Source organism: Bos javanicus, chromosome 14 (genome assembly GCF_032452875.1).
Source record: "Bos javanicus breed banteng chromosome 14, ARS-OSU_banteng_1.0, whole genome shotgun sequence".
Taxonomy (NCBI): Eukaryota; Metazoa; Chordata; class Mammalia; order Artiodactyla; family Bovidae; genus Bos; species Bos javanicus.
This window is the reverse complement of record NC_083881.1, coordinates 32,380,126-32,400,142: the sequence shown is the minus strand read 5'-3', so window position 1 is coordinate 32,400,142 and position 20,017 is coordinate 32,380,126. Positions and strand designations below refer to the sequence as shown.

The 20,017-nt window shown below is 39.2% G+C and overlaps 1 protein-coding gene across 2 annotated transcripts in view; it reads right to left on the bottom strand.

The window, feature by feature from the left end:
* PREX2 (phosphatidylinositol-3,4,5-trisphosphate dependent Rac exchange factor 2) overlaps positions 1 to 20,017 on the bottom strand; it is a 301,596-nt gene that overhangs the window by 32,579 nt on the left and 249,000 nt on the right. For both annotated transcript variants that reach the window (XM_061438929.1, XM_061438928.1), the window contains exons 36-37: positions 11,152 to 11,218; positions 10,726 to 10,916 (exon numbers count right to left, since the gene is read on the bottom strand). In XM_061438929.1, the coding sequence (XP_061294913.1) occupies positions 10,726 to 10,916; positions 11,152 to 11,218 (258 nt within the window). The remainder of the gene's footprint in view (positions 1 to 10,725; positions 10,917 to 11,151; positions 11,219 to 20,017) is intronic.

The window sequence follows — 20,017 nt, the reverse complement described above, 5'->3', positions numbered from 1 at the left end:
CTCAATTCTTGCATGTTTTTTCATGACACTGATGCTTAAGGGGTGTCCAGTATGTGATTTTCATTTGTCGCCCCCAACCTTTGACAGGATAATTGTTTTCTCTTTGACCTGTTTATGCAAGATACTAAGCAGAACTTTGAGTATTTTTCATTCCTTTCTCGTAGATCCTACAGTGGTTTATTCTGAGGCTCTTGGGTGTACAGGGGACTGGTGGTAGAGAATCAAGGAATCTTAATGCTTTTTACACACTCCTTGGTGATCTTTCCTCACCTTCCACAGTAGGCAGCTGAGTCTTCTGTTATTACAGTTCTGTGCCTGTTCCTGGAATACCTCTTCCCTGCTCCTAACACCTGAAGCATGTTCCCAGAAAACTCTTAGTACTGTGTTTCCATTACCCTTTGAGATTATATATATACTTGATTATTTATTGTTATTATACCCACTTGTACTCACATACAACTTTAGTCCTTGCTGAGTATGAAACCACCAAAGGACATCCCTATATAGGTACGGCTTCCCAGGTAGCACAGTGGTAAAGAATCTGCAGGAGACTCGAGAGACACGGGTTTAATCCCTGGGTTGGGAAGATCCCCTGGAGAAGGAAATGGCAACCCATTCTAGTATTCTTGCCTGGAAAATTCCATGGACAGAATGGAGCCCGGTGGACTACAGTCCCTGGGGTCACAGTCAGACATGATTGAGCGCACACACACACAGGTACATCTAAAACATCTAAAACTCAACATGTTATAGTTAATGCAACATCTGTCTCCACAATCCCCTCAATGACAAACGCATATCCTCCCCACCCCCATCACAGCAGCCTCCCTCCCCTTCGTCTTTCCACGCTAATGTTAACTGCAAATTGGCACTTGCCATGGGCACCTGCCATCTACCTCTACAAGGATTAAATCATGTGCTAATGTGACTTAGCAGCAGCAGCAGCAATGCAGCTGCTGACTTTCAACATCCCCTTGAAAGGAGTTCAGGGTGGAGAGCAGAAATGAGACACACTGTGCTTGGGAGGAAAAACTGGCAGGACAGGTCTTCGGATAGTTAGACATTTTCAGAAGCTGATTTTATGAGCCCAATTCGTGTATCTCCTTATATCTAGAAAAGCACTGAAATCCTTCATGGTGATGACTGTTCTTCATGACTAGCAGAAACCTTCTGGAAAAATATGTGCTTGGTTGCATGTATTCCCCCTTCACCAAAACCTTATATATACCAGCCTCCCCCGCAGCTTCTGTAGAGCAGCTTCTCAGAGCTATCTGAGGTACTGTCTCCCAGGCTGCAGTCCTCATTTTGCCCCAGATGAAACTGAATTTACAGCTCCCATGTTGAGCATTTTTTAAGTCTACACTGGAAGAGTCAGCATCTCTCTCCCCTGTTCTCTACTCCTCACCAGTTGTCCAGTTCTGTGTACTGTCGTTCCATACTTTTCACATATCTTTTCCCTTCTAACTCTGTGCCCAGGCCTTAGTTTTGGCCTTCATCATGTGACTGAAGTCCTGTAAAATCCTGGCTGTCTCCCTGCCTCCCTCCTTGTCCCATTGCAGACCATGGTACTGATCTTCATTTTAAAAATATTTTTCAAGTATCTAATCATGTTATTCTTTTGCTAAAAGTCCTTCACTGGCTTCCTAGAGCCTCTGAAAGGGAGTCTCCAACTCTTAACTCAGTAGGCAGGGCGTTCCATGCTCCAATTCCTGTCTTTCTTCCTCCTTTCATCTCCCAGGACGGCTTCCTCCTCATTTCACTGTCCAGAAATAGCAAACTCTTTACTGTGACCTTCAGCCCCTTCCTGTGCTATTTCACACCCCTCAGGATTATATTTTCATACCATTCCTTTACAGGGAAACGTCCTCCTCCATTTCTGTCACCTGGTAAACACTATCCATGCTTTAAAACCTGCAACAGGTGTTACATTACATCCTTCCTGCTTAAAAGGATTGAAATCTCACTTCTTGGTATTCCTCCAGAGGATTAGATGACCTAGTGCCCACGTGAAATTAACATCATAGAGGCAGAAATTGCTGCTTCCTCCCATCAGCTGCCCCCACATCACCTGCTCCCCTGCTCCAGGTCACACAGAAAAAGAGGCAATTCTGAAAGTGCTGGCCAATGAAACATTTATATTGGTGAGACACCCATACTTCTTCTCTCCTCTGGAGGAGAGAAAATTTGGCTTATGACAGTTATTACAGCACTTATAAAACCACTAGCCATGAAATCCTCAGGAATACATCTTAGAGAATGACTGGAACTTTGTTTTTTATATAATTTTGCAGGTTTAGGGAAAACAATAGCTTCAGTTTCTTTCAAATAAAATCTGCAGAATCATGCCCTGTTTAACACTATAATTTAAAGTTGATTCTACACTTGTCACTTTCAGATAGAAAAATTGGGTTTGGCAAAATCCGATGAAATATCACTTATAATTATGTATTTAGATTATTTTCTCAAGATATGTTTAATGTACCTAGAATTTTCCAATTTTAATGATAGAAGGTAATAAGGTATAAGCTCTGACTTTATAAGTATTGACATTAAAGCTTGCCTAGCCAACAACACATGATTACTGGCAGTCTGAGCTAGAAACCACTACAATAAGAAGTGACTCATAATTACTGTTTTATTCTTCTTTCACAGTAATCTAATGAAAGCGATGAACATTTTTAAATAGAATAATTTAATGTACTAATTTATTAAGATTTCTATCAACTGCAAAGAAAAATTCGGGAAAAAAAAACATATATGCAAATCTAGTCACCTCTTTGGGGGAAAGAACTTTAATAAGAGATAATGGAAAAAGGTAAAAGAATAAAACTTCTATCATATTTGAGATATTTGATATAATTCTATGAGAATAAATTTACTTATCTGGTTGCTTAAATTAGCATAAACTGTGGAGTTTTATTTGCCTACTTTACAATTTAGTATAATTTGAAGATCTGGGTTTACTTTTCTTTCTTCTCCCCTAGCTTTCAACAGAAGTATAATTAACAAATGTCATATAAATTTAAAGTATACAACTTGGCGATTTGATATACCTATACACTGTAAGATACTCTCCACAATTAAGCTAATTAACACATTGATCACCTCACATTGTTACCATAGTCTTTGTTGTTGTTTTTTTTTTCTTTCCTCTTTTGGTGGTAAAAGCACTTACTGCTGCTGCTGCTGCTAAGTCGCTTCAGTCGTGTCCGACTCTGTGTGACCCCATAGACGGCAGCCCGCCAGGCTTCCCCGTCCCTGGGATTCTCCAGGCAAGAACACTGGAGTGGGTTGCCATTTCCTTCTCCAGTGCATGAAAGTGAAAAGTGAAAGTGAAGTCGCTCAGTCGTGTCCAACTCTAGCGACCCCATGGACTGCAGCCCACCAGGCTCCTCCGTCCATGGGATTTTCCAGGCAAAAGTACTGGAGTGGGGTGCCATTAAGATCCTAGCAAATGTCAAGAATATAATACAATATTAAGTATATTCACATTGTTATGTCAGATCTCCAGAATTAGTCATCTTGTGTAGCTGAAACTTTGTACCCCTTGACCAACGTCTCCCCATTTTTCCCCTCCTCCCCATAATTCTATTTTCTGCTCCTTTAAGTTTGCCAGAGTAAGTAAGATGTATACTTATAGCATAAGTAAGATATATTTTGTCTGTCTCCCAGAGCCCCATTATTATAGCATTTTATTTTTTCCCTTCTAAAGATTGGTACACAATTTTACATTTTCACTTTTTTTTCTTTAATTCATTAATGATTTTACTAGATATTAACAAATGGGAAAAGTTGCATTGGCCATAATCAAATTATAACTGTTCAAGAAAAATAATCTAAACTGCAGCCGTATCTAATGACAATTTTAAAATATCACTACTCACTGCTACTATCACTCATTGCTACTACTATCCTGATACAAAATAAGTGCTTTCCACTAACATATGTTAGATTCCTGACTATAAGAGCATAAATTTAGGACTTCTTATTGGGAACGTACAGGATCCTGGCATCATGAGTTACCAGTTTCCTCTGTTCTAGTTAGCCACCTTTCTGGAGATTTAAAATTCAAGTATTTCCACTAATCTCATTACTGAAATTTCCAATGCATTTTTGGACAAAAAATAAGTGGATACAACTTGAAAACTACATTTGCTTATAGCAATCGTTTACTTTTTCCCTCTCATACCTAGAATCTAACCTACATACAGAAATCCCCAGAGTAAACCTACTCCTTGTGTTTGATGCTTTTTGTTGCAGCTTCATCATCTTCTCCGTTAGGACTCTGATCACCTACGCCAGGTTACCTTGAGTGCTCCACTTTTATAGGAGTCTGCATTCCTTACCCTGGGCCTATTTGTCAATTTGTCCTTTGATGTCATGGTGATGACAGAATAAAATATTGCTAAGAAAGAGTTCTTTAAAGTCAAACAAAAGTGGTTTTTAAAATTGTTAATTGATAGTTCCCTTAAAAAAGAATTTAAGAGATTGTTTCTATGAATTAAGAATCACTACACTGTTTATTTTCATTTTAAATAACTGTTTCATTAACCAAACTAGTAAGACACATTTCTCTTTAGTTGTTTTTAATTCCTGGATTTCATTTTTCTGGAAAATGCTGAGAGTCATATTTTGGGTTTTATTTTATGGTCACATGATGGGTTTTGTACATTTCTGCTGGAAGACGGATGACTGAGAATTCAACCAAGCTCTGCAATGCTATCCAACGTGAAACTATGTCTCAGTTTCTAAATAACCAACTAAGAAATGCATCTTGGAAATACACTCCTTTTCATATATATAGTTTTTTAGCTCCTAAAGCGTTATATATGTTAAAATGAGTTTCCAGAATGTATAAAAGAAAAAGCAGTCCAACACTGGAATACATAAATGGCAGCCAGCTGGCTCATTATCATCGTGCTTTTTAATAATGAGAACAGGCCTTGCCATAGACTGTTTCCTCCTCATACCTGCGTGGGATTCAAAACAAGGCAGCTATGGTGCCGCTGCGGCAGGTGCTGGTGAAGCCCTGACACAGCGAGCCAGCCCCTTCTGATGCTGCTGTTCACAGCCCCGACTGGTGACTGAACACCAAGTATTCAGCTAACGATGGGCCTTGTTTCCTGGAAGAGATTCATCTTCACAACAAAGCTCGAAGATTAAAGGTAATTTATGTGTACAGATCTCCAAGGCTTTGGTGCTCAGACATCACAGGTGGGTCAGACGTGAGGCCTGGGCTCAAATGACCTGTCTTCCTGCAGGATCATCCCAGAAATTCCTACACCACTGAAAATCTGTCATGGATAGATTAAAAGAAAGGAAAGGAAAGTTAAGTTGCTCAGTCATGTCCGACTCTTTGCGACCCCATGGACTGCAGCCTCCCAGGCTCCTCTGTCCATGGGATTTTCCAGGCAAGAGTACTGGAGTGGGTTGCCATTTTCTTCTCCAGGGGATCTTCCTGACTCAGGGATGAAGCTGCGTCTCCCGCATTGCAGGTGGACGCTTTACCCTCTAATCCCCCAGGGAAGCCCTAGATTAAAAGAGGATGTGGACAAAAACTCCCTGGAACGAGTCCTCAGAGGGAAACGCTGTGATTCCAGAGTCCCTGCCCTCACTAGAAATTTCCTTGACCTAACCTTTCCAACCTAGATAGCACATTGAAAAGCAGAGACATTACTTTGCCAACAAAGGTCCGTCTAGTGAAGACTATGGTTTTTCCAGTGGTCGTGTATGGATATGAGAGTTGGACTGTGAAGAAAGCTGAGCGTCGACGATTTGATGCTTTTGAACTGTGGTGTTGGAGAAGACTCTTGAGAGTCCCTTGGACTGCAAGGAGATCCAACCAGTCCATTCTGAAGGAGATCAGCCCTGGGATTTCTTTGGAAGGACTGATGCTAAAGCTGAAACTCCAGTACTTTGGCCACCTCATGCGAAGAGTTGACTCACTGGAAAAGACTCTGATGCTGGGAGGGACTGGGGGCAGGAGGAGAAGGGGACGGCAGAGGATGAGATGACTGGATGGCATCACTGACTTGATGGACGTGAGTCTGTGTGAACTCCAGGAGTTGGTGATGGACAGGGAAGCCTGGCATGCTGTGATTCATGGGGTCGCAAAGAGTCGGACATGACTGAGCGACTGAACTGAACTGAACCTTTCAGGGAGCCTCTGGAAATATCTACCTACTTGTTGCCACTGGGGAAGGAAGCATAAACAAACATCGTGGGAGGGACGTGGAATCTTTGTTTTTGGAGGTGGTAAGGCTCAGGCTTGGGTTTTATAACTTTTGCAATATGCTGATTTGTCAATATAATGATTAAAGGAAAACAGTTGGCTATTAAGCAGTGATGTGGAGAAAGAAGCAAAACAAAATGAAATACCACAATGAATGGAAGGATTCGGCAGAAGGATGTAATAGGGAAATTTAGAAACCCTCTGGCACGCTGTTGGAAGGGCTGCAGCAAGCAACTGCATGGTATAAAAAAGAGCTTTAAAGCAGACTCACAGACAGAGAAAACAAACTATTGGTTACCAGTGGGAAGAGGGAAGCGGGGAGTGGCAACATAGCAATAGGGGAGTAAAGTGTTAGTCGCTCAGTCATGGTCTGTCTCTTTGCAATCCCTGTAGCCCGCCAGGCTCCCCTGTCCATGGAATTTCTCAAGCAAGAAAACTTGAGTGGGTTGCCATTTCCTTTTCCAGGGGATCTTCCTGACCTAGCGATTGAACCTACATCTCCTGCACTGGCAGGTGGATTCTTCACCACTGAGCCACCAGGGAAGCCCTTATAAAACTATACGTACTAATAAAACTATGTTCAGATATATGTTGTTTGATAGAAGGAGTAAGAGATGAAAACGAAATGGAAACTTTGGAAAAGTTCCATTTATCAAACTAGCTTTTAATATCACAGACACAATTTAAAAGGAAAAAAAAAAAGCCTGATCTTAATAAAAGACAATCTTCTTTCAATATTCAATAACAATGGAGGTATTTAACACAAGTGAATGATTGAGGAGTGTAGGGAGGAAAGTTCATCAGTAGAATTGTAATGCACACAAAGGACTGCCCTGGGAAAGAGAATTTAATAAAAACAAAGGTGGACCAAACACTATGAAAAGATTTTAATAATTCATCCTGAATTCTATTCCTTCTTGCATTAGGGCTTCCCTGGTGGCTCAGTGGTAAAAAATCCACCTGCCAAGGAGGAGGCTCAGTTTAATTTCTGAGTTGAGAAGATCCCCTGGAGAAGGAAATGAAAACCCACTCCAGTATTCTCGCCTGGGAAATCCCAAGGACAGTGGAGCCTGGCGGGCTACAGTCCAGGGGTTTGAAGAGAGCTGGACACAACTTAGTGACTTAACAACAACAAAAACCAGCTTTCATTCTCTGTGGTATGCCATCCAGGCGTCTAATTCAGGTTGGCGTTAAAACATCTAGATATGAATGCTAATTAAAACTGCCCTTTCATTCTGAAAAATCACATTCTTCTCTTTAATATCAAATACAGGCTTATAACTCAATACTTTAAAATATTTTAGATTCCTTTTTCTTGGTGAATAAAATCAGAAAAGGCAGGAAACTGATTATCTAATGTGGATGCCATATTGTTAACCACTTCCCATCTTAATTTTAAAAGTAAATGCTAAAAATAGTCTGTAATATTTATTCTAATTCATATTTTGAATTTCTCCCCTTTGTCAGAACCTCAAGGTAAACCTCCATGTTCAATAATTAGGGTAGGTATGGATCTACTTGGGTTCCTTCCTAGCTTTCTGAATTATAATTACTGAAGAAGTATTTTAGTAACAGAGTTATGCAAGATTTCTGATTCTTGCATAACATAAATCAGCACACATTTTATCACCATGAAAAATGTAAGCATAGCCTTACCTGAAAGATTAAAGATATTACTAAATGCCTATATTATTCTGCATAACAGAAAAATAAAATAGTACTATTTTCAAATAGTTTTAACCTTAATTTCAGCATCTGTGATGGGGCATTTTTGCCTACATCTCAGTAAATCTCTCTGAAATGAATTAACTAAAGCTATATTTATTTCGAACTGCAGAAATGGAGAAAGCCAAAAAACTTTGAAATTTCAATGTTACTTGTGATTCCAACACATCCATCAATGAATACAGTAATTAAAAAATGGTTGTAGAACACCGATCTATTTCTCCTACTCATCAATCGTCAAACTCTAAAACTGCTCATGGGAGATATGAGAGAGTAACTTGGACAATTTGGTCATGATTCTAGGATTAAAAAATTCTAGAGTTTAAAAAACTCTGGAAGTTAGAAAAAATTTTTTGGCCATACCATGAGGCTTGAAGGATCTTAGTTCCCCAACCAGGGATCGAACCCAGGCCTCCTGCAATGGATGCACAGAGTCCTAACCGCTGAACCGCCAGGGAACTGCATTAAATGGCAAACTTAAAAGCATTAACTTTCAGTAAATTCATGTGGAGATAGGAGAATATGCTTGTAGTTTGAAGCCTGACATGTCCCTTGGTTGTCACAGTCCTCAGATAACTATGATCTTACACCAGTGCAGAGTAAGAACATTAATCATGGTGATGACATACCGAGTGTCAAGGCCACAGTGGCCTCTATGTTCCTTGAACACATCATGCTGGCTCCCACTCGGACTCCCACATTTGCACTCTGCTCTCTAGAATCGAATGCACTTTCTCTGAGATATCTGCATGACTCACTCTTGCATTTCACACAGGTCTCCAACCCAACAGAACTTCCTCCTTGGAAGATGACATCCCCTCATCCCATCTTGTCCCCTGTCACCTCTCTGACTTCTGTTCTTTTCTGTATTTATGTCACCTACCATGTTACCATTTATTTACTTTGTCATCTGTTTCACTCCCACCTGATTTACATTATATAACAGTAGGGAGGTTTTTGCCTTTTTTTTTTTTTTTCCCAATGCTTGATACCAGAAACTAGAACAGTGTTGGCACATAAATAGTGCTCAATGTATATTAACTGAGTGAATGGAAAGTAAATAAATGGATGAATGAATGAGAACAGAACGATTGAACATGACTGATCGGAGACAGCGTTTCTCTGCTGAACTCATTTAGTTGCAAATGATATTTCATCTAAGCTCTTAGTAAGCTTGCAATGCTTCCCAGGTCATTTAGTAGTAAAGAATCTGCCAGCAGATGCAGGAGAGGTGGGTTCGATCCCTGGCTCGGGAAGATCTCCAGGAGGAGGAAACGACAACTCACTCCAGTAGTGTTGCCTGGAGAATCCCATGGACAGAGAAGCCTGGCAGGCTACAGTTCAAAGGGTTTTCAAGAGTCAGATATGACTGAGTGACTGAGCGTGGGCATGAGTAAGCTTGCAATAGAGCACAAAGTACTCAGCAATTAAAATAAAGGGGACAATTCTGTCTATTGTGTCACTCACACAGGTGTAATTGCTCCTTTTAGAGAAACAAAGTCTTGCCACACTTCATAAGCAAGGACATGCTGTGTAGGACTTGAAATCCATAATTCAGGCATATCAAGTCAAATGGAATTTCACGGATGAAAACCTACTGACTTGAATCAACTTTTTCTATCTACCTCTTCAAAACCTCTACCCATCAAAACCCAGTTCAAACACTACCTTCTCCAGGGAAAGTTCCAACCATCTCCAAGATATATGTTGCTTCTGATTCTTATTTTTTAGCTGTAACTCTCCTAGGTCATTTATTTTTTTCTTGTAGTCTAAGTCATTTGTTATTTTTATTATATTTTTGTTATCTTATTTTGTCACATTATTATTTACTTTAATAATTGTTTGTTGTTCATGCCTCATGTCTGTACCATAAGCATCATCAATTTATGATGTTACCCAGCCAATAGCACCAACTGCAGTCCTTTGCATGGATTAAGTACCAAGTAAGTTTGAATAAACAACAACTACTATTCTCTCAAAATCTAACTGGCCTCATACTAAGAACAGACTATGACTGGCGACAGAAGACTCTCTGCCTACCAGATTACAATGAGGACTAAATCCTGTTCTATTATTTTCACTTATATGGTTTCATTTCTCTGTGAAAACTGAGATGTGACAGAAGAGGAATAAGTGATTATGAAGAAGGACCTGACTTGAATCTGATACAGCTGTAGGAATTTATGTACCTACTGGCCTTCCCAAACAGAGCACTGATGCATAAGATAAACCACCTGAATAGAACCCATCTAAAACTCCTCCTTACAGTTTCAGGAAGAGCATATCGTGTGGGCTTTTAGACTGTGATTTTGCCAGAAGTAGGAAGGCAGCGGTAACCCCAAGAAAACATCTAACTCACAACAATTGAGTAACAAGGACCCAAACCACTGAAGAAAAGGTAAAAAAACCTTTTTTCTAGAAAATATTCTAGTCACCAGCTCCTACCAAGCAAGTTCCTAGAGTGCATAAAACAGATGCACAATTTTGTACCTAAAGTATAAATCTTAAGATATATAAAGAATGATAAGCTTCTGGGCCACAGTGATATAAATGTGGGATTGCATTCATTTTGTATGAATAAACAGTCACTGAAAATAGAACTAAAGCCAGAAATTACTCTGCAAGAATTAACGAATCTCTGAAATCTTATTCCAAATATGTTTCCAGCTATAATTTCACAGAGCTAAATGTAATAAACAAGAAAGTCCAAACATAACGAGGTGTAGTGAAGACGCAGGCAAAGATGCAGCACGGTGGGAGTCACGTACCGATGCACGCCGCTGTTGCACATGATGACGTGGCAGGCCCCCAGCCTACTGCACAGCTCCGAGGACACTGACAGCAGCCCAACTCCGGAGGCGCTGCAAGCCGTGTTCACACAGGCGGCCGTGCGCTTGGATCTGATAAATGAGGCCACCAGTCGATAAAGTTCATCCAAAACATTGAGAGGCCTCATGAGCTGCAGAAAAAAAAACAATAAACATAAAGTTCAACATGTTTAATAGAAAGAAATCTTTTTAGATGGGCTATAATTCACAGTCATTATAACCTACAGTCTAAAATATTTTATTATGGAGGTAACAGAACTGGAGCTCATAAATTTTATACTGACACCATGCTCAAGAACAACACCAACAAAATTAAATAAAAGGTAAATGGTAAAATATAGGGTCAATGCAATCTTCTATTTTTACCTTATCTATGTAGGCAGCTTTAGATGTAGAGTTTGGTGGTGAATTTGACTTGTCCAAGTAGAATGCCCTGTAAGAATCCAAAGAATAAATGATCATTTATTGCTAGCAAAATTAAAAAGCATGAAGACGTGCAAGTTTTACTGATTTCCTTTTAAAGACAAATGAATTAACAAAGTACTGAATGCTAGCATGAGTGGAACTGCAAAAAAAGAAAGTTTTCCATTCAGAAAAAAACAATTAAAGCTACCATCACCTCTATTATTTTTTATACGGCCTTAGAGAGATATTTAATTTGTATATGCCTCAATTTCCTCTTTTGTAATTTGGAGATTTTAGTAGTTTATATTAATAATACTTCATGAGGCAGCCAAGAAAATGAAGTGAGTTAATGCAAATAAAATACTTAGGAGGGGACACAGCACAGAATAAGTGCTCACTGATGCAGTAATTAATATTATTATAAAAGTTGAAGAAAGATATTTTCTCATGACTGTTGAAAAACATGATCTGGTTTTAATTTATTATGCAAGTGACAGATTATGAAAATAATTCTCCAAACACTAATTTTAAACAGATTACTTAGCTGGATTCTTTCAGCCACTAAGTTATGTTCAGATGAGAAGTAAAATTCTCTTCCAAGATATACTTGTTCTTTTTTGTCACCAGGATGCAATATGGTCACAACTATTTTAATACACTAAGTGGAAAACTCACTCTAGAAAAGTGATACACAGCTGGCCACACTGAGCACTCTCCCTACTTTCTAAAAGAGACAGTCCTTAAAAAAAAAAAAAAAGTTGTCACTGATTCAGCCAGTGAAGAGGAGGATCACGTAGATCTAATCCTGCTATAGTCACTTGAACTGACGTGGCAGAAATCTACAAATTTTCACTGGGACAAAATGCTTAAAGAAAAAACCCCACATATTTGATGAAGCAAGCTAATAGAAAAACAGAATAAAACATTTTATAGATTTAAAATGTATAAATGCCCACATCAAGTAAAACTTTATTCTGAGAGAATCTCACTTTTTCTAAATGCTATAGTGCTGTGCTTAGTCACTCAGTCCTATTCGATTCTTTGGGACCCCATGGCCTGTAGCCCTCCAGGCTCCTCTGTCCATGGGATTTCCCAGGCAAGAATACTGCAGTGGGTTGCCATGCCCTCCTCCAGGGGATCTTCCCAACCCAGGGATCGAACCCAGGTCTCCTGCATTGCAGGTGGATTCTTTACCGTCTGAGCCACCAGGGAAGCCAAATGCTATAGAGCAAAATGAAAATAGATAAAGCATCTCATGATATAATCACACCCTTCAAAATGCTTTTAGAAGATAAAAGCTTATGACAAATTCAGAGCTAAATATATTTACTGATCCAGACTTGTGTGAGTAGTTAATATTCATTAATCCATAATTACAGAAAGTGGCAAATTATTATAAAATATATCTATGGGCTGATGACACTGAGAGAAGGTAACCATGAAATACAGCTTCTTCCTGACTCCTATGAAATTTACACAGCCAAGAAATATTTTAATTCAATCAATTATTTCTTAAAATAAAAATTTAGATTTGAGCCTGTAACTAACTTTGGGTACTCTCTGTTCAGAAAAATGATTGTTCAGCCATGAATTTTACCATCCCTAAGGTTTACAGGTATTCATAGAACTTCAGTATTTTTCAGAACATGACAAATTTCCAACATGAAATACATTTCTAATGCACTTCCCTTAATTACAAAAGTCTGGCAATACCCCTTAATCAAAATTTATGAGAGAGTTAATGGTAAAACTGGATTAATGCCAAAATTGACTGTAATTTAATATGCTTTTGAGGTTAGTAAGAATGAAGTCATGGCTCTTTGTCTCAATAAGCAAATCTTATTAAGACGGTTTTGAAAACACGCCTGCTACTTTACATAGGATGAACAGTAAGTTTCCTTTCATGCAGGCATGCATCAGGTTTCCTTGTTGCAACTTTGTAAATGAACCTTGCCTTACAAAATAAATGCAGTATGATAATATTTTCTATTTAGTCCCTAGAGAATAAAATACCAAGGAAAGAGGGGATGTCATGTTACAATAAATGCAGTATAAATATATCAAAATTAAATAACTAAAATGAAATGAATCTTGGGAAAGTATCTCATACAATCTAACAGCAAGGACAAATACAGAGGTATCTAGAATGTAGTCCAGGAAATGATACGTAGGTTAAAAACTTACAGAAAGATACTGAAATACACACACATGAGGAAGAAGGAAGGCTCCATAAGAATATGGTACATGAGTTGGACTTGGATGGATGGATGGGATTCAGGACAGGCCAAAATGGAAAAACAGAATTTCAAGTAGAGGCAACACTATGAACAATTAGAAGAGAAAGAGAAATGGGTGGAGCCAACTTTGCCAGACAGCAGGTTCATGTAAGGCAGAGAGACTGAGTATTGGGCAACTGGGCTGGATTCATAGTGAGAGGAAATGAAATACCAAACTAAGATATAATTAATTTGTTAAGCAGTAGAGAAGCACTACACAGGGAAAACTTTGTTACCAGTGAAAAAGTAAGAATAAATGGGAAATCCTCCAATTAAAAAAATAATAAAATTGCTGAAGCTGAAGCTCCAATACTTTGGCTACCCAATGTGAAGGGCCGACTCAATGGAAATGACCCTGACGCTGGGAAAGACTGAGGGCAGGAGAAGCGGAGGACAGAGGATGAGATGGTTGGATGGCATCACTGACTCGATGAACATGAGTTTGAGCAAGCTCTGAGAGATGGTGAAGGACAGGGAAGCCTGGATTGCTGCAGTCCATGGGGTTGCAAAAAGCTGGACATGACTTAGCAACTGAACAACAGCAACAATAAAATTATTTTTTTAAAAAGAATAAATAGAAAGAAGTACACGACCCATCAGCTATGACAATTTAGGGAAATTTGAGACCCTAGAAGTGAAAAGACTAGTTTAGTTTTTTTTTTTTTTTGCAGCATGTGGGATTTTACTTCCCTGACCAGGGATCAGTCCCATGCCTCCCTGCATTGGGAGTCTTAACCACTGGACAGCCAGGGAAGTCTGGGACACAGGGAATTGACATCTGCCATGAAAGAAAGAAAATGCGTGTGGGGAACATCAAGATTAATTCAGACTCATGCAAGTTAATATACTAACAAGTTAGAAAAATGATTTTTCAAATAAGTAACATATTAGGATCACAGCTCTATAGGGTCAAGCTGATGCTCCAGGAATGGTCAGGCTTTTACATAAAGAGAGACCATGCAAAAGTCTGATAGGAGAGACACAGAGGTTAAATCAATGACAAAAGTGACTGGTATTTGGCAAGCTCTCTGGCTGTTCGTCTCCCTTTTTCTGGGCATGCTGGAAGACAACCAGTTTCTAAGAGGTAATTAAGGCACAAGAGTCACTGGTGTTTTATAAGTAAGGAGGAACAACTACAGTATTCCACTCAGGTCTCTGCTAGATTCTTGTCTGTTCTTTACATCAGTGCTTATGAGATCATTTCTGTATTTATAATAATTTATGGAAATTTCTCACTTGGCCAGACTCATATATAATTCTAATATCATGTCCTATCTCTAAATATTCTAACCTGGATCATGTAGTTTTGGGATTTTAGCATTTACTCTGCATTTCAAAAAGGAGTTATAACAGTGTTTGGTCAATTATAGATATTAGTCATAGACATGCCATTATTACAATGGTACAGCAGTTGACTATAGGTGTGACTGTTTCATAAGTACTATTGTTAAACTGCCTTTGACTATCATAGCACTTAAATTAAAGGGGGAAAATCCACAGAAAATCACATCAAAAGATACTGATCTCTTGTATAAATGAAAATCACCAGATAGGTTCAACCTGTGCCCACATATGGGCAAAGAATACATGCTAAATAAGTAGGTAGGAGAATGGTGATTTGCACCTTCATCCCACCCACCTTGAGTAACCATAAGCATTAGCTCTGACTTCTCTGAAACAGGTTTTACCTAAAGTTATATGAAGAGAAATCCTCAATAATGAGATAAACCTGGATTTGCTTGGATAAATTTGTCTCTTGGCTTGTCAAAAACAGAGCACCTAAAGTTATAGTTTGCTGTCCCATAATCAAAGACAGTGCCTGATTCATAGCCTGTAATAATACTTGATGTAGTATTGAATTGAGTTTTATTTCATGAGAGATCTAAAACACACAGTTGAACAACTAAAAATATGTGTGACCTGATAGACAAAAGGAAATATATTAAATATCTTAATTTAAAAATAATTATTATGCACTTTTGAAAAAGAATTCTTTGTAGGAAGGATTCTTTTTAAGTTTATAACTATTAGGCTACATCTCAATTAACACTGAAGCAAATACTTATAGGATTTAACAATCATCAGAACTTAAAAATAGAGAGGAAGGGTATTTAATATTTCCTCCTCGATGAGAGAAAACGATGATTAAGAGACAAATATTCATAAGATCTCTTGCAAGACTCATAGGAGTGTTGTTTTACCTACAAATGACTAGCAGAAATGATACAGCAAATTCTTCTTCAGTGTTCTAAAGAAGAAAAGATGAAAATAAACATGATTAAGTACTATCATGTTTAGATGTTAAAAGCCTAACTTTTGGCTTCTATACTTACACACTGCTGCTGCTGCTGCTGCTGCTGCTGCTGCTGCTAAGTCGCTTCAGTCGTGTCCGACTCTGTGCGACCCCAAGAGACAGCAGCCCACCAGGCTCCGCCGTCCCTGGGATACTCTAGGCAAGAACACTGGAGCGGCTTATACACTAGACCCTATAAAAAATGGTGATTTTGTTTAACTGGGCTTCCCTGGTAGCTCAGATGGTAAAGAATTCATCCACAATGCGGGAGACCCAGGTTCGATCCCTGGGTTGGGAAGATGCCCTGGAGGAGGGCTTGGCAACTCACTCCAGTGTTCTCGCCAGGAGAACCCCATGGACAGAGGAGTCTGGCGGGCTACAGCCCATGGGGTTGCAAAGAGTCAGATACGACTGAGCAACTAAGCACACAAACACAAGGTCTTTAGTGCACAACATCTGACACGTAGCACATCACCCAATGTTATTGATGGCTATCATTATCATTTTATTCATTACTTAACATCTTAATGCTCAAACTACCGCACAATTGCACTCATCTCACACACTAGTAAAGTAATGCTCAAAATTCTCCAAGCCAGGCTTCAGCAATATGTGAACCGTGAACTTCCTGATGTTCAAGCTGGTTTTAGAAAAGGCAGAGGAACCAGAGATCAAATTGCCAACATCCGCTGGATCATGGAAAAGCAAAAGAGTTCCAGAAAAACATCTATTTCTGCTTTATTGACTGTGCCAAAGCCTGTGACTGTGTGGATCACAATAAACTGTGGAAAATTCTGAAAGAGATGGGAATGCCAGACCACCTGATCTGCCTCTTGAGAAATCTGTATGCAGATCAGGAAGCAACAGTTACAACTGGACATGGAACAACAGACTGGTTCCAAATAGGAAAAGGAGTTCGTCAAGGCTGTATATTGTCACCCTGTTTATTTAACCTATATGCAGAGTACATCATGAGAAACGCTGGACTGGAAGAAGCACAAGCTGGAATCAAGATTGCCGGGAGAAATATCAATAACCTCAGATATGCAGATGACACCACCCTTCTGGCAGAAAGTGAAGAGGAACTCAAAAGCCTCTTGATGCAAGTGAAAGAGGAGAGTGAAAAAGTTGGCTTAAACATTCAGAAAACGAAGATCATGGCATCTGGTCCCATCACTTCATGGGAAATAGATGGGGAAACAGTGGAAACAGTGTCAGACTTTATTTTTGGGGGCTCCAAAATCACTGCAGATGGTGACTGCAGCCATGAAATTAAAAGACGCTTACTCCTTGGAAGGAAAGTTATAACCAATGTAGATAGCATATTCAAAAGCAGAGACATTACTTTGCCAACAAAGGTTCATCTAGTCAAGGCTATGGTTTTTCCTGTGGCCATGTATGGATGTGAGAGTTGGACTGTGAAGAAGGCTGAGCGCCGAAGAATTGATGCTTTTGAACTGTGGTGTTGGAGAAGACTCTTGAGAGTCCCTTGGACTGCCAGGAGATCCAACCAGTCCATTCTGAAGGAGAGCAGCCCTGGGATTTCTTTTGGAAGGAATGATGCTAAAGCTGAAACTCCAGTACTTTGGCCATCTCATGCGAAGAGTTGACTCACTGGAAAAGACTCTGATGCTGGGAGGGATTGGGGGCAGGAGGAGAAGGGGATGACAGAGGATGAGATGGCTGGATGGCATCACTGATTCAATGGACGTGAGTCTGAGTGAACTCCGGGAGTTGGTGATGGACAGGGAGGCGTAGCGTGCTGCGATTCATGGGGTCGCAAAGAGTCGGACATGACTGAGCGACTGATCTTATCTGAACATTTTAAAATTTTTAAATAAAAATTGTACATATTTAAGGTAAATGCTATGGTGATCTCATATAAATATACACAGTGAAATGACCAGAGTCAAGCTAATTAATATATAATATATTTAATAACCTCACCTAGTTAACATTTTTTGTGTATGTAAAATCTCCTGGACTCCACTCTAAGCATAATTTCAGGGTTCAATACAGTATTATTAAGTATATACAACATGCCTGCACATAAGCTCTCTAGATGCATTTATCTTCCATAACCACAAATTTGTACCCTCTGACCAACGTCGTCCTATTTTCCCTTCCTCCCTTTTCTTTTCTGCTTCTATGAGTTCAACATCTTCATTTTTTCCCCCCAGATTCCACATAGAAGTGAGACCACATAGTATCCTTCTGTGGCTTATTTCAGTGAGCACAACGGCCTCCAGGTTTATCCCACTCTGTCCTGGCTGTGAGGTTTCTGCTAAGACATCTGCTGACAGCCTCGTGGAAGGTTTGTTCTCTATTACTGTACGTGAGCAATTTTTTTTTTCTTTTCAGTTTTCAAAATTCTGCCTTTGATTTTACACAACTTTATTATAATGTGTCTTGGAGAAGAACTTTCAGGGTTGAAACTCTTTGGAGACCTATAAACTCAGGAACTTGGATGTCCAAATTTCCACCCAGATTTAGGAATTTCTTAGATATTATTTCTTTAAAAAGGCGTCTGTCCCTTTCTCCCTCTCTTCTCTTTCTGGGACTCCAGTAGTGAGTCGGTTGTTTCTCTTGATGGTATCCCATAATTGACATAAGCTTTTTTTAGTTTTTCTTTTTCTTTTTGTTCCTCTGACTGGATAATTTAAAACACTCTGTCTTCAAGTTCACTGATTCTTTTTTTTTTTTTTTTTTGCTTTTGCTTGGTTGAATCTGTTGAAGTTCTCTATTAAATTTGGCAGTTCAATCAACATATTCCTCAACTCAAGAATTTCTGTTTAAGTTTTTTAAATGGTTTCTATTGCTTTGCTGGACATCTAATTTTCTTCATTCACTGTTTTCCTAATTTGGTTGACCATGCTTTCTTACATTTCACTATACTTCTCTGAGGATCGTTCTAAATTCTTTGTCAGGACATTTACAGATGTCCATTTCTTTAGAGTCAGTTATTGAAGATTTTTTTTTTTTCTTTTTTCCCTTTGGTGATGACATATTTCCTAGATTATTCATGATCCTTGTGGTCTTGCGTTGGCATCCGTGCATTTGAAGGAAGAGGCAGCTCTTCCTATCTTCACTGACTGGCTTCAGCTGGGAAAACTTTTCACTAGTCAGTCCACACAGAAATTCTGCAAGGGCCATCGAAGGGAATCTTCAGCATGCAGGTCTGCTGCCTGGGTCAGCAAGTAGACCACAGGGACCAGCCTGGTACCTGGGTCTGCAGGAGCCCACCTGAAGCTCTCACTATTTCTGAATTCTGCTAATGAAAATACATTAAGAAACTGAAGATCCCCCAGGACTCTTTCTTTTTTTTTTTTGTAATTTCATTCCTCAGATGAACAGATTACAGGTTAAGTTTTAAAGAACTCTTTGAAACAAAACATGATCCAAGTCATGTTACCTCTGTAAGCCTTGCATCTAGAATGTTGCCTTAGCCAAAGCAGCTGCTCAATAAGTATTTGTTAAGTGAATCACTAAGTACATACTTAAGGAAAAGTGAGAATTAGCATGGATAAACAAGAAATCATCTCATCCACTACTGAGTCCTTTCTCCAAAGAACTATAAATTTGAGCAAGTGCATTCCAATTAAAAAGTAAATATGCCCTCATTGATTCCATGTATCTTTTAGGCATTGTCCAATAATATCCTTCCTCTTCCAGTCAAAATTTTCTGCCAAGAAGCCTAACCTGGTAATCCTTCCAAATCTCTGAACAACTCCCCTCAGCTGACTCCATCCACCTCACTACTCACCCCATTCTCCCTAGTAATGCCAGTGAATTTATTTTTACTGACCAAAGTTGATGGTTTAATATAATTAAATAAATTAGAGAAATCAAATGGGTAGAAGTATCCTTAATTTATTAATGGCAATACAATTTTATTGAATTTTCTTAAGAAGTTACTTTAAAATCTTCCCTCCCTGTCAACATAGCTCCATGAGACTGGTTTTCTTCTATGAGATGCCTTGTACTCGTGCCCAATTGCTCAGTCATGTCCAACTCTCTGTGACCCCACAAACTGTAGCCTGCCAGGCTCCTCGGTCCATGGGATTGTTCCGGCAACCAGTGGGTTACCATTTTCTCTACCAGGGGATCCTTCCAACCTAAGGATCAAACGCACATCGAATGCATTGGTAGGTGGATTCTTTACCACTGAGCTATCAGGGAAGCCCATTGGAAGGGTTTTGAGTTATTAAAACAAGCATAGAAAGATTTTAAAGATGGATTTTCCCCTGTAAGCTATGCT